General features: G+C 43.1%; 2 protein-coding genes across 4 annotated transcripts in view; both read left to right on the plus strand.

The window, feature by feature from the left end:
* Positions 1–23859, plus strand: part of LOC309509895 (uncharacterized protein) — a 328406-nt gene that overhangs the window by 136175 nt on the left and 168372 nt on the right. For 2 of the 3 annotated variants that reach the window (XM_082184865.1, XM_082184866.1), the window contains exon 9: positions 22168–22341. In XM_082184865.1, coding sequence (XP_082040991.1) covers positions 22168–22341 — 174 coding nt within the window. Of the gene's footprint in view, positions 1–9350; positions 11283–11613; positions 11788–22167; positions 22342–23859 lie in introns of all 3 variants that reach the window. The other variant, XM_082184868.1, reaches the window with a different exon arrangement.
* On the plus strand, positions 12965–14834 carry LOC309511111 (uncharacterized protein). The gene is made up of 2 exons (XM_082186153.1): positions 12965–13610; positions 13809–14834. Exons 1-2 carry the CDS (start codon positions 13088–13090, stop codon positions 14630–14632), a joined length of 1347 nt encoding a protein of 448 aa, XP_082042279.1. The 5' UTR covers positions 12965–13087; the 3' UTR covers positions 14633–14834.

A 23859-nucleotide genomic window follows, 5' to 3' on the forward strand; every position in this document is an offset into this window, starting at 1 on the left:
TTTCTCAGACATCTCGTCCAATGGTTCGAAGGATGCCAGGGATAACCCCTCAAGAACCACAGCCAGGTCCCATGTGGGGACCTAGGACTGGACGACAGGCCTCATCCTCCTAGTTCCACGAAGGAAACGTACTATAAGTGGGTGTCTCCCCAAGGTGTCCACCCCTAAAGGCGTGTGGAAGGCAGCTATGGCCGCCACATAGACCTTAAGCGTGGACGGGGAGAGCCCGTCAGAGAAACGACTCTGGAGGTACTCCAGCACTGAAGCCACTGGGCAGTTAACTGGGTCCAACTGATGTTCTCTGCACCATAAGTTGAATACATTCCATTTTAATGCATACCGTTTCCTCATGGAGGGGGCTCTAGAGTTTAAGATGGTCTCAACAACCTCAGTTGAGAGACCAGCATTTACGAGTTGGTCCCCCTCAGGGGCCAGACCCATAGTTTGCACAGCTCCGGCCGAGGGTGGAAATTGTGCCCTCGGCCTGAGAGAGAAGGTCCCTCCTGATCGGGATTTGCCACGGAGGGCCTGCAAGTAGAGTTATGATGTCCGAAAACCATACTCGGGCCGGCCAGTATGGGGCTACTAAGAGCAAGCTGATTCCGTACCTCCGGTCCCTCTCTAGAACCCCTGGGAGCAGAGCGATCGGGGGAAATGCGTACAGGTGTTGCCTCGGCCACATCTGTACCATGGCATCGAGTCCTAAGGGAGCTGGATGAGTGAGGGAGAACCAGAGCGGGCAGTGGGTGTTCTCGTGAGAGGCGAACAGATCCACTTCCGCTTGGCCAAACTTCCTCCATAATAACTCCACCGTCTCGGGGTGGAGTCTCCATTGACTCTCCATCCTCGCCTCGCCTCAGCCCCTGCCTCGACAGGATGTCTGCTCCCACATTTTCGTCCCCAGAGATAAACATGGCTCTGACTGAGAGAAGTTTGCCCTGGGACCACAGAAGAACCTGATGTGCCAGTCTGCATAGAGGGCACAATCTCAGGCCCCCCTGTCGATTTATATATGAGACCACCGACGTATTGTCTGTTCGTATTAGAACATGATGGCCTCTGAGGTATAGTTGCCATAAATACACCCAGCATCTCTAGGCAATTGATGTACCAAGAGAGATGGTGGTCCTTCCATGAACCCCTGGTGTAACGGCCTTCCATGACTGCTCCTCAGCCGGTGAGGGACGCATCCGTGGTCACTATTTTTTTTTTTTTTTGACACGGTGCTCCCAACACAGGCCTGGGACAGGGACCATGGTTTCTTCCACAACGTCAAAGAACGAAGGCATCTGCGCGTTACTTTGATCGTTCCAAATGGGTTCCCCCTTGGAAAAAAAACCCTCTGGTCCTGAGCCACCACTGCAGGGCTCTCATATACAGCAGGCCAAAAGGTATCACGTTGGACGCTGCTGCTAGAAGACTCAAAACTCTTGAAAATGTTTGACAGTGATGGCCTGGCCTAGTTTGATACTCGTTACTGTAGTCAAGGTGTTTACACGAGCAGGAGACAATTGTGCCCGCATCGTGACTGAGTCCCATTCTACTCCCAGGAAAATAGTTCTCTGTAGAGGAATTAGTGAACTCTTCTTGACATTGAGTCTCAATCCCAAGCACCTTAGATGGTTCAGAACAACATCTCGATGTTGAACCTCCATCTCCTCTGATTGTGTTAGAATGAGCCAATGGTCAATATAGTTGAGGATGCGGATGCCTTGAAGTCTCACAGGAGCAAGAGCTGCATCCATGCATTTCGTGAAGGTGCGAGGAAACAGTGCTAGGCCGAACGGAAGTACTCTGTCCTGATACGCTTTTCCCCCAAAAGCAAACCTGAGAAACATCCTGTGTTGGTGTAGGATGGATATATGGAAGTACGCATCTTTTAGATCTATCGTGACAAACCAGTCCTCGGACCTGATTTGACTCACGATTAAGGGGATGGTTAGCATCTTGAACCTGAATCTCCTCAGAGACCGGTTCAGTACCCTGAGATCTATGATAGGACGTAACCCCCCCTCCTTTTTGGGAACAATGAAGTACCGGCTGTAGAACCCGGCTTCCCTCTCTTGAGGAGGAACCAGTTCTATGGCTTCCTACGCTAGGAGGAACTAAACTTCTTGTTCCATGACCTGACCCTGCTCGGGGCTGACAAGCGTGTATATGACCCCGTTGAACCTTGGTGGTCGATACTCAAACTGATGACCTGTCGGTGACCTGAAGCAGTTGACTGGCAGGAGCTAACCGAAATAATTTTTCTACAGCCCTCGCGAGAGGGCGCGAAATTGGCAGGGCCGCAGTATTTTCGGGCGGACACAGCGATTCGCGTTCGCTGGAAACCGATGCGTCCCGAAGCTCATTTAATGGCAGGAGGCAAACATCGATTTCCTGTACTTTTCCTGTACCCTCACGAGGCTGGCTTCGGGTATCAATCAGGATTCGTTGCTCTAGAGGCGACGCTCTCCTTTTGCGACGTTCGCTGCTCATCATTTTAATTCCTCAGAATTAAATGCAGCCATAAACACTGGATAAGTGAAACACGGTCTGGATGGTAGGCTGAATTAAAATATCTAACTTCTTAAAGTCAGATAATATTTCATCGTTTTAATTTCATAGAATTAAATGCAACCATAATCACCAGGCAATACTGTTTTAATATTTATTTATACGGTCTCGTAATCTACACGCTGCCTCGGCAAACGCGAGATTCGAGCCGTTACAATATATTTGGCTTTCATCCCTCGAGAAGAAAGTCAACAGTATTGTTTCACAGATCGTGTGTGTCCCTTTAATTGCAGACCCATAACCTTTGCGCTGCCTCGGCGAACGCGAGATTCGAGTCGTTCACAATATATTTGGCTTTCATCTCTCGATAAGAAAGTCAACGGGCGTGAGGCTGAAACACCCGAAAACGCACGGCTGTGTGCGTCTGGATATTTCTCAGTGAACACAGCCAGCACCCACAGAATCTTTGTTGCAGAGTAGACCCGTAATCTACGCGCTGCCTCGGCAAACGCGAGATCCGAGCCACTATAGATTCTGTATTGCAATGCAGACCTTTAATCTACGCGCTGCCTCGGCAACGGGAGATCCTTGTCACAGAATCTTTATTGCAGAGTGGGCTCGTAATCTACGCGCTGCCTCGGCAAACGCGCGATCCGAGCCACTATAGATTCTGTTTTGCATTGCAGGCCTTTAATCTACGCGCTGCCTCGGCAAACGCGAGATTCGAGCCACTTTGGGACAATTCTTATGGGACAAACAACACCAAATAGGACAGAGACAGTTTGACACAGAGCGCTTGCTGAAGAGCAAAAAGCTGACGCGGTTATATTCCGTCGTCCTTTTATATCTTCCGCATCACCGTCACATGCGACGTCACGCTGAAGGCGTTCCCCATTGTGTCGATTCTCGACCAAGCGGCAACCTCCCCGTCTCTCTCTTGAAACCAACACGGAAGTGAGTTAAACTGCAATTCGTTGACTGGCCGCTTGAGGCTGGTGTCAAAAGTGAGTCAAATCTGTATCTCCCCCATGTTAAAATGCCAAATTTTACAGCAGAAAAAAACGTCTTTACAGCCTGGTGTCTGTATGTGGCTTTGGTCTATACAGCTAATTTTGCCCTTCATGACAACTGTGAGGGGGGTTTTATAACTCATCCGTTTAGTTGATTCATATTTAAAGTTCTGCATAATTAAGGGTGTGTCCGCTTGAGTGACAGGTGGATTGCCGCTGATGTCAATGCTAGCCGTTTGTGTGCTGTTACTAGCCGTCACTTCACCTCAGCAAATTTTAGCTGCTGAACTTGGCATATCTGCAGTGTTTGTGCTTTTTTTCGGGATTATTTCATACAATTTAATACATCCATTACTTCGCCCATGGATTTGGATTCTGTCGATGTCGTCGAGTATCGTTCGAGAGAACAACCAGCGCTGTATTTCAGTTGTTTTCCTCTGTGCACTAATGGATGTCTGACAATTTCGTTGCTTTTTGGAGTTTTCAGATTTAAAAACGTCAATAAAGGCTCGTTCGTTCTGCTCTCACGGAACAGATTATATTATGCTTATGTACCGTCAGATGAAATCCTGCAGGTGTCGGCGCTTTCTCCGTCCATGCAATAAATGCACATCCTTGAATGAGCGCGGATTTCCAGCGCATTTACTTGAACTTCATAGGTAACGTTAATATATCTATGGTTTAACCCATTTGAGAGGCGGCCAAAATCAGAATTTAAAATGGACTGAATAAGCTCTCTACGAACTTGACGAGCGATGCCGCGCTGACGGACCATACACTATAAAAAAAGAGTGACTAACATGTATGCACATAAATTACTGTCACACACACTCTCTCAGAGTATTATTAAGTTACTGCATATACATTTTCAACTAGCAGAATAGTACAGAATCACGATACACAGTCTCACTTGTTGCCATGTCTTTTAACTATTATAATATTTCGAAGGGCAAAAACAGGAACTTTTAATTGGCTTTACATCATCAACTGTCACTTTAGTGCGAGGCCCTGTGCAGTCGCAGACTTGGTACTGTCAGTAGCATATAGCATAGCATTACCTCCCCACCTGCCCCGCCTCTTTGCCCATTTTCTGTTATCCGGGAGTGACGCGAGGCCAAGATGGCGACGGCCGGCTCCGCCCACTTTAGGCTTCAAAAATGCTCTTCAGAAAACTACGGGTGATGTCACGGACACTACGTCCATATTTTTTTTACAGTCTATGTTCTCGACGCAGCGCGAGTTCCCTCGAAAGGGAACTGTTGGCTAAGTTACAGACACTGATGCTAATAATCTGGGAAACATTCTCTAACAGCAGTCAAGTTGTCACTGTTTGTGTCAAACAAGTTGTGAATTTGTTTTAACATTAAATCAGGAGATCATGACTTACTCTGTGCTCAAAGTGATGCTCGGAGCACCAGTGGTTTCCTCTGTGGGTGAACGAAACTTTCGGAAGACGTTGTAGCAGAATCTCGTGACCAATTCCAGGATATGCTTTTTTTTTTCATTGGTCGTTGCATTAAATCTTACCCAGATACAATAATGTTATTTTCTGATTGACTATTGTGTAGTCCCTTTCTTTTTTTTTTGATTGGCAGGCTCGACTAAGAACTCATGGGGGGAGACGCGCTTGCTTGATTCCTGCCGGTTCCAATAGTGAGAGCGGCGCGGCCAGATACATTTTGGGCGCTGCGGCATATTAAATATATTCTAAAAAGTTTTTCCGCATGAGAAATACAATGTGTGGCGGGAGTGCGTGACAAAAGGCCGAAATGAGTGACTGTAGTATAGTTGCACTATAGTACTTTGCACTTGCATGTCAATTAACTCTCATTAGAATATTAGTAGACTGGTAGGGATACTTTTCAGGTTGGTAGAATAATTTTACGTACTTGCAAAGTTACTTATAGTCAGTAGAATGTCTGTTGGGGAGCATCAAAATAAAGTGTTAGCAGATATTAGGCAGACAGTCTACTAATACTCTAATGACTGATAGTTGACATGTAGGTACAATGTTACTTACAGTCAACAGAATATCTAAAGGGGACCAACTAGGGATGGCGAAAACTAAACATTTTCTTGACCGACCACCGAGCCTCATTAGCCGGTTGAAACCGGTTACCCGATTAGTTTAAAATATTCGCTATTTGAAATAACAGCCATTTCGAGCCGCGCCTGCAATTTCGCAACTCTGTCGCATCTCTCTGCCGCTCTGCCTCCCGCTCACACACACACATGCTGTTTGTCACATTTCCTACCAGCTTGCATAGATGACACGGTAGGTTGGCTTTGGCTACCTTTCTCACCCGAAGAGGCTTGCGGGTGTCGCGGCTTTTCAGGTGATACATCATAAGCCGCGTTTCCATTACCCTTCAAATTGCGCAAATTGAAATTGCGAATTGAAAATACGCACAATGGAAACACGTCAATTTCGCATAAACTCCCGTTTATCGCAATAAAGTTTTTACGCTTGCATGAGGTGGTTTTTCAGGCAATTCGAAAAAGGAATATTTCGCAAAACTGCAATGGAAACAGTTTTTGCGCATTTACAGTCACCTGACTTAGAAGACGCGGTGTGTTTGAGGTCCATGTATAGCTACGCAAATAATAATAATTTTATATTATTTTATCATAACATTTAATAGGCTATATTTATAAGACGCTTTTATTCAAAAAAGTAACAAAGCTGAGTGTGGAGCGCGCACTGCATGGCACGGAGGCGCAGGCGCGAACACTTGCATTTTCCTATCAACAGTGGAAACAACTTAAAATACTCTATCATTTCTGGTCATACAGAAAATAATACATTATTCTCAACTACTTTTATTTGTGTAAACTCACAATAACAAGAAAACGTTGTGCTTTTACCAGAGCCTCTGGTAAAATAAAAGAAAACAATCAGACGCACTTTCATGATCTCCGTAAACTGGAGCGCGAGAACTGAAACAAAGCCTATGTAGGCTAAAGCTTGAAATGTCCACTTTAAAACGAACCAATTCGAATCGAAAGCTAATACCTTCTGATTATGTCATCCGTACGAAAGGTGCATTTCTCTCTAAGCGCATCTGCTTAACTGCGGAGATGGAGGTGTGATTTTAGCCGACACTTAGAAAACAATAGTTTATTAATAATATTAATGGCTCTTCTCATTCAGCACTGTGGGAAAAATATCAATTCCAGGTTCTAATTTGGCCTTAGAAAACCAGTAAAATCAACATGTTTTCCATATTAATTTGTGAATATTTTAAATGTTTAAGCACTGGATCACACAAGTTGCAACTTACATCTGTGTCATTCTTTTTGGTGAAATGGTCCCACACACTACTTTTCTTTGTACGCTTTGTAACGTAAATGCCTCTGGGTTAATGCGAATTAGCTCAAGAATATAGGGAATTTTGGCAATATTAATATTTATAACGCATGGTCATAATTCATAAATCGCATATGCATTTACTTTATCAATTATAGGAAATGCCTCGTTCTGTACTGTCTGATCATTACAGTTAAGAAGAAGTATTCCTGTTTACAAAACTCCAAGAAAGTTTGTCTTCTGGCCACGAAGACAAAACCTCTTTGGGTTTATTAATAAAAACTATTCAAAGTAGTTTTATAATATAGAGCCTGTAGCTTTATAGATCTTTTGTTTCATTGACTTTATAAAAAGTGGGTTTTCAAACACAGAGCCAGTTAAAAGTATAAATGGGTTTATTAATAAAATGGCACACACTAGAGATTATATAAACTACAAACATAAACGTACGTAAAAATGCAAACAAACGAATAAACATTTAACCGAACAAAAACATAAACATAGCGTGATCAGAATGAAAATGGAATGAAAGAAAGAAAGATATAGAGGGAAGATAGAGGGTAACTTAAATCACAGACCTAAGACCTAGACACCTGGAACAGCTTTTATAGGAATCAATATACTTGCGAGATGTGGTACTCTTTCAGTGTGATGCTGAAAAGGGGACGCGCGTGCGCGTGTCCGGCTGGTTTGCGTCTAGCTTCTTCTTCTGGGTCGTTTCGAAAAACGATGTAAAGGCTCACTTGAATTTAACGTTACCGGAAAAGTTCAGATTCGTCTCCCGGGATGGGAGAGGCTGGAAATCTTAGTTGCAAAGACCGGCAGCTACGACTCGAACATGGGTTCGTTCGATGGAGAAGGCCAGGGCCTCCTTCAGATGTTCCTTGGAGAAACGCTGCGCCGGGGAGAGGATCAAGAGAAGTTGGATGAGTTGGAAGCGGAAGGATGAGAGGGATGAGAGAAGGTTTTGGACTTTTATCAGTGTCCCAGGTGCCGTCCCCTCCTTCGTGTAGGACGAATCAGCTGTCGAGATTTTTCGAGCGGGAAGATTCCTTTGTCCGGTTAGACACGCCCACTCGAATGAGTCATGATTGACTTTAACTGGAGAGGATTTTCTCCAGACATATGAACTTATAAAACAATGCGCATCACTGAATTCTGTTATTGGAATTCAACTCCGTTAGCTGGAGAGGATTACAGAGATATCAAAAATAGAATCTAGGCGTTGTAGCCATGCAACGATACATTATTATGCATTTGTATAGGCAATAGCAGTTCTATTAATGTCACAAATAGGACATATGCTTTCCTATGGTTTACACACACCTCTTAACACACAAATTTATATATTTAGTACCTTTAAGAGTGACTTTATGGGTAAAAGTCCTTTTCTGTTGGGGGTTTCTGTTTCACAGTCCAGAGTGTGTTTGTATGTGTGTGTGTTGGAATGTTGCGACCCTGTTATCTCATGCATAGGGCTGGATAGCTCTGTGGTCAAATTTTATGACCTGCCAATGAGCTCGGGTTACGGAATGCGATTCTACTGGGAGAACATCCTTCAAAAATACATTTCAGATCCAAACACTCGAAGATCAGAACTATATGATCAAAACAACATTAATCACACATACATTCAGGAAGTTCAGATACCAGTCTGAGTTACACACATTTTAAGTTAAACACAAAAGGATGTTGGTGTGTGTGTGTGTGTGTGTGTGTGTGTGTGTACGTGTGTGTGTGTTCTGGAATGTCACGAGTCTGTGAGGTTGTAAAAGTCACAGGGAGTCCAGAGCTGAAATGGGGGTTTTAGAGGGGATTCTAAGAAAACAGGGTTTCCTTATGTGACTCAAATGTCCCTCGGGGGAGCCACAAAGATGCAATTTTGACCGTTCAAGCAGACTTGGAGATCAGGATTTACTAATTTGAACAGCATGTGACCGCATGTCATAGTCATTGTCGTTACAGCTTCATCCTGTCGTCTGCCCTGGCTCTAACCTCGAGTGTTTTAGCCTGTAGCCTAGCCTTTACTTTTCGCAAACCTTGTGAGCACGCAAACCCAAACGCTGTGACCTTGCGCCAAATGTTTTTATTGGTTTATTAAGGACAAACAGGCGAGTTATGAAAAATTGAGTGTGAGGGATTTGTTCACTTCACACAAAAAGATCTTGGAATGAGATGGCTAACTGTAGTAGCGTTTAGTCCACTGTCTATAATAGCCTAATTTAGAGATCACTTTTTTTTTTTTAACCGACTACCAACAAATTTGATCGGTTAACGTCGATACGGTCAACCATCGGTTAAACGGTCATCGGTTAACATCCCTAGGACCAACAAAATAAAGTGTTTCCATAAATTAGTCACAAAAGATAAACTCTTAAATGATCACTTCTTTCTAAATGTTGCATGTTTTCAAATAAGATTCAATAAGAACCAAATAAAATGTTTTCCAATATGACATTAAAAATATTTTCTCTAATTTTATAAAGATCTATCCTATTTGTTTTGTCTCTCTGTTCATCTTAATGTCTTTTCAGTGGTGAGAGATCTGACCAGATCCGATATGTGTCCTGTCAGACCAGCACATCCTCCTGTCAGAAACACATCAGTCATCATGACACAGAAGCAGCCCTGCAGCTCGATTCTCACCAACCAGTGCATGATGATCTTCAGAGAGTCAAAGACCAGCACAAAACTTACATGAAGAACAGATATGAGAGCGTATTTGAGGGAATCAAACCACAAGAGAATCAAACCCTCCTGAACAGGATTTACACACAGCTGTACATCATAGAGGGAGAGAGTGAAGGAGTGAATGAAGAACATGAGGTGCTACAGATGGAGAAAAGTTACAAGACACTCCAAGACACTCCAATCCACTGCAATGACATCTTTGATCCTTCACCTGAACTAGGATATGAGGAGAGAAGAGAGAAGAAAGACAAAATCAAGACTGTTCTTACTAAAGGCATCGCTGGAATTGGAAAAACCGTCTCTGTGCAGAAATTCATTCTGGACTGGGCCGAGGGAAAAGCCAATCAGGATGTAGATTTCATGTTTGTGCTTCCATTTAGAGAGCTGAACTTGATTAAAGATCATCAGTACAGTCTTCAGAGACTTCTGCTGGACTTCCATCCTGAACTTCGAGATCTGGACTCTGAGATGTATGATGAATGTACAGTTGTGTTGATCTTTGATGGTCTGGATGAAAGCAGATTGACACTGAAGTTTTCAGACAGTGAGAACGTTTCTGATGTGACTGAGTCTTCATCAGTGGGTGTGTTGATGTCAAATCTAGTGAAAGGAGATCTGCTTCCCTCTGCTCTCATCTGGATCACCACCAGACCAGCAGCAGCCAATCAGATCCCCTCAAACTACATCAACCGTGTGACAGAAATTCAAGGATTCAATGACCCTCAAAAGGAGGATTATTTCAGGAAGAGAATCAGTGATGAGCATCAAGCCAGCAGAATCATCTCACACATCAGAAAAGCAAGAAGCCTCCACATCATGTGCCACATACCCATCTTCTGCTGGATCTCAGCCACTGTGCTTCAAAACATCCTGAAACAAGATCTCAGTGCAGAAATCCCTCAAACTCTGACTGAAATGTACATCCACTTCCTCCTCATTCAAACTCATATGAGGAACCAGAAGTATGAAGAGAGAGATCCAGAGAAACTCCTGCAGTCCAACAGAGACGTGATTGTGAAACTTGCTGAACTGGCTTTCAATCAGTTGATGGAGGGCAATGTGATGTTCTATGAGGAGGACCTGAGAGAGAGCGGCATAGACGTCACTGATGCCTCAGTGTATTCTGGGATTTGCACTGAGATCTTCAGAGAGGAATCTGTGATTTATCATAGGAAGGTTTACAGCTTTGTACATTTGAGCTTTCAAGAGTTTTTTGCAGCACTGTATGTGTTTTTCTGCTTTTTACACAAGAACAGTGAAGTTCTGAAAATGTTCCTCACAGGAAAGTCCAGAACTCAGTGTGAGAATGTTCCTCTAGATGTGTTTCTGAAGGGAGCCATGAATAAAGCCTTGAAGAGTGAAAATGGACACCTGGATCTTTTACTTCGTTTTCTTCATGGCATCTCACTGGAGTCCAACAAGAGACTCTTAAAAGATGTGCTGATTCACACAGAGAGCAACCCAGAGAGCATCAAGAAAATAATCCAAAACCTCAAACGAGGTCAAAAAAACAATGTCAGTCCTGAAAGATGGATTAATCTGTCACACTGCTTGATTGAGATGAAGGATCATTCTGTTGTTAAAGAAATGCAGGCATTTTTAAACTCTGAAACAAAAACAAAAAGTCTTTCTCTTGCACAATGCTCAACTTTGGCAAACATGATCCTGATGTCAGAGGAGGTGATGGATGAGTTAGACTTTATGAAGTACAAATTCAAATCAAAAGATGGAAAATGGAGACTGTTACCTGCTGTGAGGAACTGCAGAAAAGCTCTGTAAGTGTGAAAATATGAACATACAGTACTTATATTTGGGTCAATGACATGACGTGCATAGCCGACCTCGGAGAGGGAGTCGAGAAAGCGAACTTTGTCGACCTCCTTCATCATGGCCAGGTTCAGCCAGAGCGTCCACGTTAGTGCATGTTAGTAATCGTCTGCCCATGGGATTATTTTTATTTTGTATTATTTATATGATTTTATTATCTGCATAATCATATATAAGATGTGTTGACATATAAGGTCGGCTACATAATTAAGTCTTACAATCTTTTGGGGACACAAGCTCACCAACATGCCTTTTAATCAGAGTACTCCCTGTTTTCAGATTTGCAGACTGTAATCTCACTGATCAGCACTGTGAAATAGTGGCTTCAGCTTTACAATCATCAAACTCCCCCCTGAGAGAGCTGGATCTGAGTAACAATGACCTGCAAGATTCAGGAGTGGAGTTGCTCTTTGCTGGACTCAAGCATCCAAACTGTGAACTCAACATACTGAGGTTTGACTTTTTTTCTTATCAGTTTGTCATACAGATAAGTGTTTGAAACTGTTAAGTGACTTGCATCGCACTTTCGTGACTTTTGTTCGAAATACACCAGTTCTGCTGTAATTCAGCATTGTATTTGACTCAAGGTAAGTGTATGTTCGATTCTCTGCTTATTTTTCATTTTTACCTTCTCACAAATCTGTATTTTATCTAGACGCGTTAACACTCTAACTAACAGCCGCGAGTGGAAATTATTATTATCATCATTGCTGTTTAATTGCACTTAAGTACTGGCTTTTAGCACTTTCGATTCGGGACTTTTTCGCTTTATTGCTTTAATTGCTCGGCGACACAGCTGTCCTCACTCAGGCAGTGACAGCACTATATTTCTGTAGTTTGCGCGCTGTCGCGGAAGCGTCAGTGGGAGCGTTCAGCTCTCGTGTTCAGCCTCCTCGTGTTAAGACCGACTCGGGTAAAGACCATCGACTCTACCTGCGCGACTCCACCGAGCGAGGACACCAGGAAGGCACTTAAGTACATTCTTCTCCCTTTTCCCTTCCACTTTTATCCTTATCCTCCTTACTCAACATGTGCTTTCAACACATTCCTGTTATCTCTCGGCAACGCCCCTTCATCATTCACAAAAGGCAGCGCAATACTGCTAATCTGCGTCCCATTCTCTCATCCTCACACACACCTCTCTCTCTTTCCGTGGGTCTATGGAATTGTCAGTCAGCAGTCAATAAAGCTGACTTTATTCCAGCCTTTGCATCTCATTCTACTCTAAGTATCTTGGGCTTGACTGAGACCTGGATTCGTCCAGAAGACTCAGCAACCCCCGCTGCTCTATCTAGCAATTTCTCTTTCTCTCACTCCCCTCGCCAGTCTGGGAGGGGTGGGGGTACAGGGTTTCTCATTTCTACCAACTGGAAATACTCGGCGCTCTCTTCTCTATGCAACAACAACTCATTTGAATATCATGCTATTACACTTACAACTCCCATTAAGATCGATTTTGTAGTCATTTATCGCCCCCCCCCCGGTCAGCTGGGTAACTTCGTAGAGGAGCTGGATGTGCTGCTGTCCTCTTTTCCTGAGGACGGCACCCCACTTGTAGTCTTTGGTGACTTCAACATTCATCTTGAAAAGCCACATGCAACAGTTTGCTAACTTCTTCACCAACAAAACAGCAACTATCAGCAGTCAGTTCTCAGCTCCACACACACAGGAACCCAGACCAACCTCTCCCACAGCCAATAACCTTCTCTCCTCCTTCTCTCCGCTAACCAAGGAAGAAGTATCTAAACTTATCATGTCCAGTCATCCTACCACCTGCCCTATAGACCCCATCCCCTCACACCTTTTACAAGCCATCTCTCCCACACTTCTACCAGCACTCACACACATCATCAACTCATCCCTCCACACTGGCACTTTCCCTACTGCATTCAAGCAGGCTCGGGTAACCCCACTGCTTAAAAAACCAACACTAAACACATCATTTGTAGACAATTACAGACCTATCTCTCTCCTACCATTCATTGCAAAAACACTTGAAAGAGCTGTTTTCAACCAAGTAACATCATTCCTGTCTCTGAACAACCAGCTGGACGCCAACCAATCCGGCTTCAAGAAAGGACACTCAACTGAGACTGCATTACTGTCGGTCACAGAAGCCCTACGGGTCGCAAAAGCTGCTTCCAAATCCTCAGTTCTCATTCTTCTGGATCTGTCTGCTGCCTTCGACACTGTGAATCATCAGATCCTTATGTCCAGCCTCTCAGCACTGGGCATCACAGGAACCTCCCTCCACTGGTTTGAGTCCTATCTCACAGGTAGGTCCTTCAGGGTTGCATGGAGAGGCGAGGCATCCAGAGCACATCATCTGACCACAGGGGTTCCTCAGGGTTCAGTTCTTGGTCCCCTCCTCTTCTCCATCTACACCACATCACTGGGACACATCATACAGGCACATGGTTTCTCCTACCACTGCTATGCTGATGACACACAGCTCTTCCTCTCATTTCAACCAGATGATCCCACAGTAGCTGCACGGATCTCAAGCTGTCTGGCGGACATCTCGACATGGATGAAGGAACATCACCTGCAGCTCAACCTGGCGAAGACTGAGCTTCTCGTCCTCCCTGCCAATCCGTCTCTGCAACACGACTTCACTGTCCAGCTAGACTCATCATCAATCACCCCATCAAGGTCGGTCAGAAATCTTGGAGTAACAGTTGATGACCAGCTGACCTTCACAGATCACATTTCAAAGACAGCTCGATCATGCAGGTTTGCACTGCACAACATCAGGAAGATCAGGCCTTTCCTAACTGAGCATGCAACACAACTTCTCGTCCAGGCCCTGGTCATTACTAGGCTTGACTACTGCAATGCTCTTCTGGCTGGACTTCCATCATGTGCAACTAAACCTCTACAAATGATTCAGAACGCTGCAGCTCGTCTTGTCTTCAATGAGCCCAAGAGGGCCCACGTCACTCCTTTGTTCATCTCACTGCACTGGCTACCTCTCTCTGCTCGCATCAAGTTCAAGGCACTGACACTTGCTTACAGATCTGTCACAGGCTCAGCTCCGTCCTACTTTCACTCACTCCTACAAGTCTACATCCCTACCAGAAGCCTTCGATCGGTCAACGAGCGACGTCTCGTGGTCCCATCACAGAGAGCCAAAAAATCACTTTCCAGAACATTGTCATTCACAGTTCCATGCTGGTGGAATGATCTCCCCACCGGCATCCGGAATGCAGAATCCATAACAACATTCAAAAAAGAGCTGAAAACTCTTCTCTTCCGTGAGCACTTAACCTTAAAAAAAAATTTAATAAAAAAATATTAAAAATAATTTGTATACAGTATATATATTCCTGTAAATTCTCGCTTATCGGGCTTATGCTACTCTGAATAATGCCTGAACTTCGTATTTTGAGCACTTCTTGCGTTGTTTTTTGCCTCTTCACGATGACTTGCTTAATTTAGTCCCAATTTGTAAGTCGCTTTGGACAAAAGCGTCTGCTAAATGACTAAATGTAAATGTAAATGTTTAACTGTCGGGAAGGAGTCTGCCGCGGAGCTCGCTTCAGTGAGGGCTCGTCAAAAGTGCTCGTGAGCACCCTTCTGAATCCTAAAATCACAAATGGGACACCAACGGACAACAGTTCAAAAGAACTACACAGCACACGGTAGAGCATGTTGAACAACAACAACTCTTAAACGAGGCACTGCCTGTAAGTGGAATTTGATTATTCTTGATTATGGCATTTTGTATGTTTTTGAGGGAGTGCATATAAAAGTGATTGTTTTCATAGTTCCGCATTATATTGTGTGAACTCTGTATTATTTTCTCCTGTTGTACATTGTTGGACTCGACATTTACCATGTTACAGTTTATTTATGTATTCTTTTTGTTTTTATATTGTTTTACCATTTTACAAATTTATTCAGTAAATCTGAACGACGACTCCGGTGTCAAGATTGTTTATTGAGTGGATGTGTTTAGCTTGCTGGGTACGAAGCCAGTACAGTAAAAAGGCAATACAAGAGCTATTTATCATGGAAACTGGATTTCACCTGCTATTGTCATCCATGGGCATAGAGGCTCACACGACAACTGCAGAATATCCACGGTAAAATCCATCAAACTTAAATTTTCAACCAGTCATGCAAGATGACAAAAGTAAGTCAGCTTCATCTTGATGTTCCGTGACTTCCTACAAGTCCACGGCCAGCATGGCAGCAACTAAAGCAAGAGCAAAGGCAGAAGCTGCACAGGCAAGGGCCTCATTTGCAAAAAGTGAAATGGAAATTAAAATAGAGAAAGCTCGCCTTGAAGCAACATTAGACGCAATGGAAAAAGAGAGAGAGGCGGAAGCCGCAATGGCGGAAGCCGCTTTCATGAAAGCTGCTGTCGCAGATCTAGAGGTGAAAAGTTCACATCATAGTTTAACTATTCACCTTCCACAGCAAAGTCCTAGGCAACGTATTGAAGAGTATGTAAAACAACACAGTGAACTTAGTGACACTGTACCAATCTAAGGCAATTCAAAGACTGAATTACCTCAAAATCTAGAGGATGAGAAAAAGCCTTCTTCACCTGTGTATCGAGTACTGTCCTTGTGGAATGCCAGTCAATACGGTGGCAGTGAGAATGAAGAGCTGTGTAATCCTCCTTTTCCCCAGTCTTCACATAGCTTCTCACTCCATTCGAAGAATCCAGCTGCTCCCATGCACCATCCCAGAAGAAACACAAATCATCCTACTCAACACTCTGGTCATGATGCAGCCACGTATGAGTTAGCTAAGTTTTTAGCACGAAATCAGCTTGTGACATCAGGGCTCAACAAATTTGATGACCATCCTGAAAATGATCTGGCCTGGAAATCATAATTTCTCAATGCCATCAAAGACCTTGATCTTACAGCAGGTGAGGAATTTGATTTACTGATTAGGTAGCTGGGGAGAGATTCAGCAGATCATGCCCATCACATTACGTCTGTAAATGTAAGGAATTTACCTGCTGGTCTTGAACTGATTTGGGAGAGGCTAGATATGACCTGCGGGTCTCCAGAAGCTATCGAAAAGGCCCTCTTCACAAAAATAGAGACTTTTCCAAAGATAACAACTAAAGACCATCATAAGCTTCGCGAATTAGGAGACTTGCTTTTGGAGATAGAAGCTGCTAAGAGTGGGGGTGATCTATCCAGGCTCACTTATCTCGATACAGCCAGAGGTGTTAATCCAATTGTGCAAAAGTTGCCCTTTGGACTACAAGAAAAGTGGATGATGCAGGGTTCACACTACAAGTACACATACAGTATGGAGTTTCTTTCCCACCATTCTCCTTCTTTGTTGAGTTTGTGTGTACGGAAGTAAGAGCACACAATGATCCAAGTTTCAGTTTTTCTTCCCTCTCCATAAACCCTGGTGGATTGAACCGATATAGTGAAAGCCACACCCATGTTCATAAACCTGTCGCAGTCCATAAAACAGATGTCATGCCCCCCTTTAATCTTTCTTATGAAAAGAGTCTTCAGAGAGCGACCAATGAGATAGATAAGCAATGTCTAATACATCATAAACCTCATCCTCTCAAGAAATGCAGAGCCTTCAGAGAAAAGCCATTAGAAGAAAGAAAAAGGATTTTAAAGGAGTTGTCCATCTGTTTTAGATGCTGCTCATCAAAAAAACATGTGGCTAAGAATTGTGATGTGTCAATCAAATGCTCAGAGTGTGAGAGTGGCAAGCACCTCTTCAAGTCGTGTTCCAAATTTGCCTTGTTAATGTTTATCCTGTTGGCGACCCCAACAAAGCCAAGCAGATCTATGCCATAATAGATGAGCAGAGCAATAGACCTCTGGCCAGATCGTAATTTTTTGACATGTTGAGCTCACGGGTTCATCATTGAATCTGCAGATGGTGAGATACAGTACATTTTCCACTTCCTACTCTTATCGAATGAAATAGTATGCCAGATAGAAATACCAACCACTGTTGCTGCCCTGCATCATAGACACCTAAAAGTGATAGCAGACAAGATACCACCTATTGACCCAAATGCTAAAATACTGCTCCTGTTGGGAAGAGACATAATAAGAGCACATAAAGTCCGCAAGCAACTCAACGGTCCTCATGATGCTCCATATGCCCAAAAATTGGACCTTGGTTGGGTCATTGTGGGAGATATGTGTCTAGGAAAGTGTCACAAGCCCTCTCCGGTGAACTGCATGAGAACACACATCTTAGAGAATGGCAGACCAAGCTACTTCAGTCCATGCAATAATCCCATTGTACTGAAGGAGATGTTCAATGAGAAAAAACAGATCCAAAAACCACCTCACTTGTCATACTGTCAAGTAAGCCCATCAAGCTGCAGACTTGGCCAGTCAGTCTTTCAGCAGACCAAGACGACAATAAATTTGCACCTTCAGTAGAGGATCAGTTATTTCTGGATATCATGGAAAAGGAATTCTTCAAGGACTCGAGTAACAGCTGGGTAGCACCATTGCCATTTCTCCTTGGCTTAGACGCTTGCCTAACAACAGAGAGTATGCTAAAAGACGTTTCATGTCTCTCCGTCGCAATCTTGACAAACGACCAAAGATGAGAAATTACTGGATAGTAGAGTTACACGGATTGTAGAGTAGTGTTAGGCTACATCTGTAATGAGTCAAGACTATTCCATGTTTATGTGAGCATCAGTGTGCAGTGCATAAGACAGTCTACTCAGCCTGAACAATGGAGGTACGTTTCCTCTGAGCAAAATCCTGCCGATCATGGCTCTCGTTCGGTTTCATCTGTGAAGCTTGAAGCCACAACTTGGCTCACAGGACCTTCGTTTTTGCACTATCCATCAGAGCAGCTCCCTGATAATCCGAGCTCATATGACCTTGTTGATGCAGAGAAAGATGTTGAAATCCGCTCGGAGGTTAAAGTCTTGTCTACCCACATCAAAGTGGATCAGTTCAGGTAACACAAGATTTGAGCAATTCTCAGACTGGAGAACAGTCATCAGAGCTGTGGCGCGGCTACACCACATTGCTCATTGTTTCACTGAACCAAGTGACGATAGTCAGTGCACCGGTTGGCATTTTTGCTCAAAGGGCTTATCTGTAAGCGATCTCCTGAAAGCAGAGGAAATCATCATCAACAGTGTACAACATGAAGTGTATTCAGAGGAGCTGAAATGTAATGTCAAGATTGTTTATTGAGTGGATGTGTTTAGCTTGCTGGGTACGAAGCCAGTACACATTGTTTGTAAAGCATCATGCATAGCACTTTCATACGGTAATGTCTTTGTCAGGTCGGTTTGCCTTTGTTTGCATGGTGCTTTGTACAATGCAATGGACGATTCAATTTAGGGGCGGATTTGCGGCGGTAAACGGGATATATCCGTAGTTTAGGCAAGGTTCGGTTACAAAGTTCATTATGTAATTGGTCAAATAATCTAAAAACAATTAGGGATGGTTTAAAGTTCATTAATTATGAAATTAGTTAATATATAAAGATACTCAATAGCAGCAGAAGTAAGAAATCAATGTAGATGTGTGAGGGTCCAGTGTAAAAGCGTTGCTGGTAGTGAACTCGATACACCGTGTCTGCACTGAGGGTGCCACACTGTGAACACGACAAAAGATTGTGCAAATTTATTTGTTTTTCGTATTGAAGTACGTCAGAAATAGAAATGTGTGTTACTCGCATTGCGACACGTTCAGCGTAGAAGCTTCACCTATTATAATATGTTCCATTGATTTTGTTGTGTCGTTTCACTTGCGTTGGCGTGGTCACAATATAGACACTAAGTAAAATAGTCATTTGATTACGGTTTCGCTTTTCATTAGCTTAAAGGTATGTATTAGGTTAAAGGTAAGTATTTTCACCACAGTTACATTGATTAACGATAACTACCCTGTTTCTACTACCGAGTGCATGAAGCAGTATTTCAACATAAACCTCATGCAAAACATTCAACGATACGTTATTTCCAAAGGAGGAGGTTTATTAGCATGAGGAAACCAAGAACTGTTTGTCTGCCTACTTAATAAAAAATACATAAATAAATAGTAGAATGTAGTCGTCTTAGCGCTACAATGAAAAGCATAATCAAATAAGAAAAAAGGCATACTGTCAGGTCCATTAAGTCAAGAACATACATGACAATAAAAATTATTTAGGACATTTTTATTGAATAAATTGCCATTCAAGTTTGATCATTCTGAATTAAATTTGGCGGTATGGCTCTGCTCAGGGAGTCCTCTGACCTTTCATGAGCACCATGAAATAGCAGAGAGTCAGAGGACAGCAGCAGCATTAGGGAATGCTCACACAGTTTAGGACTGGGAGAGCTGAACTATTCCCCATATGAACAGAGCAGCAACGATGACAGAAAAGCAAATGCCACGTTATACACGACAAGGAGGAGCTGGGGAGGTGGCGGGCTGCAGAGAAGCTAGCATCAAGCAGTTAGGAGCGAACTGAATCTGCTTAAAAAGGCGCTCTGTTTTTAGCGTAGCCATTAGCAGCGAGGGGAGTTGAACAGCTGATGCGCTGATGCAAAACAGCTGATGCATCTCAGCTGATGAGACCGTGTTATTGGCCAATAGCGTTAGCACCGTCTTGACTACCTGCCCTGCCAGAACTGACGCTATGCTTAATTTCTGTCAGGTCCATTAAGTCAAGAACATACATGACAATAAAAACGATTTAGGACATTTTTATTGAATAAATTGCAATTCAAGTTTGATCATTCTGAATTAAATTTGGCGGTATGGCTCTGTTCAGGGACAGAAGCAGCATTAGGGAACGCTCACACAGTTTAGGACTGGGAGAGCTGGACTATTCCCCCCAAACAAACCACACCTGGCAATTAAATGTAAATGTAGCTATATGGTTAGTCTCCTGACCACTCATGAGCACCATGAATTTAGCAGAGTCAGGGGACAGCAGCAGCATTAGGGGACGCTTGCATGAATAGGACTAGAGCTGAACTATTCCCCCCAAACAGACCATAACAGCAACCTCCTGTGATAAAATAAAATGAGAGGATGAAATTAAGCAGCCGGTAAGCGCATCCATGGGCAGTTGTCACTAAGCAGAAGAAGCACAAGTAAGGTTAAGCAGATGAGGCACAATTGTTTTTTTAGGCGAACCAATCAGGGAACTGAGCTCATGGCCTTCTGAGCATCAAGAATAGCCCGAACGTCAGCGTTCATAAGCAGCAGTAGACCACCGCCCCATGGTAAGCAACACTAAGGAACATTTTATTTATTTTTTTACCTTAAAATAATGTTTCCAAAATTGTATCAGTGGTTCATCAAATCGTAACAGGGTGAAAGGCACTTCTGGATTCGCTTTGCAGCCCTATATCTGCTATAACCACACCATGCAAGTTTGCCGAACCGGGTCGCGTTTCTGTAGTTCGAATGAGACATAAGAAAACTACAAATTTGACTTGCTTTACGTCAAGCGTTACAATAGTCATTATTTAGTTTTCCTTCGTTTCTGATGTCGCAATACATCATACTTCATGAAATCATGCAACACACTCTACCTTGTCTGTGGACATCGTTCATTTCAAAGCCGGTGCTAGATAAACAGTGTAGACAGTAGGCTGCGGGCGGCGAAATTATTATGACAGCAGTAATGGACAATTCCGCTTCCAACCTGTAAGGCGGCCGAAGAGGAAAAGTTCCTTAATGACGCTTTAAGGGTTAAAACCGGAGCGGATGCCGCCGCTGTAGTTGCTGCACCGATGCCTAGAGAATGAGCTGTATAACGATCCGGAGGCAGTCCGCAGAACCAAGAGGTCCTCGCTGCAGCCTGCAGAGAAGCTAGCATCAAGCAGTTAGGAGCGAACTGAATCTGTTTAAAAAGGCGCCCTGTTTTTAGCGTAGTCATTAGCAGCGAGGGGAGTTGAACAGCTGATGCGCTGATGCAAAACAGCTGATGCATCTCAGCTGATGAGACCGTGTTATTGGCCAATAGCGTTAGCAGCGTCTTGACTACCTGGCCTGCCAGAACTGACGCTACGCTCAATTTAGTAAGAGGATAATGACAATGGCTACTATCAAATGACAAATCATTTAAAACTATTTGTTCAGGTGGTTGCTGTGAGTTCTTTTCCCTATTAGCTTGCAACATTATATCCTGTTTGTTAATGACACACACAGTGCACATTTCTACCTTGGTAACTTTGAGCTATATTGCTCAGGCACAAATAGCTATTTAGGCTATTTAGGGTACGGCACCCAGGAACACATTGCTAAGCCACTAGTTTTAAGCTATCTGGTCAAGCGACCAGGTACACACAAGAATAGTCCACTAACGTTAAGCCATTCTGTCAAAGCAGGCCCAGGCACACATACATAGTGAATATTCGGTTCTCATGGCACTCTGGAGCAGCAGCAGTACACATATTGGCAATATATGTGTCTTGTCTTGGGGAACGCCTCTCACACCAACACTGGAACTGGTTCCCTCTTGATCCATTGACCACAATGATGATTGTATAGCAGAGTGAAACAAACATCTGCTCGGCTCCGTTGCGAAATCTTGATGTGAGTATTACACGCAGACCCTTATATACCCAGAATCGGGGGTGTGGTCATTAGCCAACGTGCATTGTTTCGTTCATTTACCACTTGAAGGTGATTGGGCTCTCAGACGAGATCCCAATTCATAAATCACAGACGATTAACGTTGAGCATAACTGACTGATAGGGAACTTAGCATTACAATTGGATGCAAATATTTACATTAATGTTGTATGCAAACAGCTTCTTATCAGAAACATAAGACAATGCACACAATGCTCTCAATCAATTTCTAACTACGTATATAGTTTTTATGCTATGAATTATTTATTGTTGCCCTATTTAGATTGTCTGGCTGTAATCTCACTGATCAGTGCTGTGAAATTGTGGCTTCAACTCTACAATCATCAAACTCCCTCCTGAGAGATCTGGATCTGAGTGACAATAAACTGCAGGATTCAGGAGTGAAGCTGCTGTTTGATGCGCTCCTGACTCCAACCTGTCAACTCAACATACTGAGGTATTTAACTCTTCTGTGTAAAATATACATGTAGCATATAAATGTTTCAGGTAATACTGACATAGTTAAATAAAAAAATCAACAAACATATCTTACATTTTAAGATATGTCTGTTTCATCAAAATATATTGTGTATCACTGCACTGAAAAGACTCATGTAAACAAATTTGTGATCGAAATGATTTCCAGCTCAAAAACAAAAAAAATTACCTGTAACAATTAAAGAAGTTTTTTAAAGAAGCCCTAGAATTTCTCTCGCATTTCACATAAAGGTGACTGGCACCATTCGTGTCTGACTCAATTTTAATATTGCATAGGGAAAAGAAATCTGATCAGTTATCTGGATACAGAAGCTTCTTGATGGACAAATGTAAAATGTTCTGATTGGTTGATGATCTGATCTTCTTGATCAGGGGCCTATACCATGAAGCCGGTTTAGGTGGCTAGCCAGCTATGTTTCAGTTTAGTTTCCGCCAACCCTGGGTTTTAGGTACTATGAAAGTAGCTTGGCTTGAATCGGTGTTCGTCGCCATGGCATCTTACGCCCATAGGCGTCGATTTCGGGGGGGACCCACCAGATTTTGTCATGAGTCATTTTGTACCCACCACTTTTAACTTCCGTCCATATTAATTTGACTTTTGGTTCGATTTCTTTTTTTTTTTTTACGTTTTCAGTGGTTATGAGGAGCAATATGAGAGAGAAATTTGGTAATCATTGTCTGACCCAACAAAAAAACATTATAATATTCATTTTATTTTATTTTTCGTGTTCGCATTTATGAGGGAAAAAACAACGTGTCAGTTCTCAGGTACGGACGTGAGCGCTCTGAAAGCGGCAGTAAAAGACTGCTTTAAAACTTTCACAGAGACCTCAAACAGTACAGCTGCCTTTCTTTAAATTAAATTTCGTTTTGTATTAATTATATCTTAATTTTAATCAATGTTTCATGAACCAATTGCCTGGATTTAATAAATAAGTAAATATAGCAGGATCACGACATGGAGGCGCCGGCGAGTGAACTGGAGTTCGTCTCATAAATGAACCGAAACTCAGCGTATAATGCACATTCACATTCACAGCGTATTTAGACACATTTAGACGCATTCATAATCATTACTTTTACTGGTTCTTTGTGGCAAGCTTTATGCGTGCGGTCGTGCGCTTGAGTGCGGCTATATTACGTAAACGCGCATTATCCTGGCTATAAGTAATTAAATTAATATAAAGGGGCGATTTGTCCACGAATGACTTAAATGAACAACTAGCTTACTAGTCGACTAGAAAAAAAAACGTTTAGTCGGAAGCAGCCCTTATTCCACATATTTTCGATTTTGAACCAGTCAACGGGACATCTGGGTTGAGCGAGCGACCCTGCGGAATGAACGAGCGGAGCGGAATATTCAGAAATGCGCTCTCCACTCACGAGCTCTGATCAAAACAAACCCGAACCTCACTGTCTGCTAAACTTGCGCAGAAACATCAAAATATAACCAGCTTTTTAAAATGTTTTTTAAAAC

Source organism: Leuciscus leuciscus, assembly GCF_965113295.1.
Source record: "Leuciscus leuciscus genome assembly, chromosome: 1".
NCBI classification, from domain to species: Eukaryota; Metazoa; Chordata; class Actinopteri; order Cypriniformes; family Leuciscidae; genus Leuciscus; species Leuciscus leuciscus.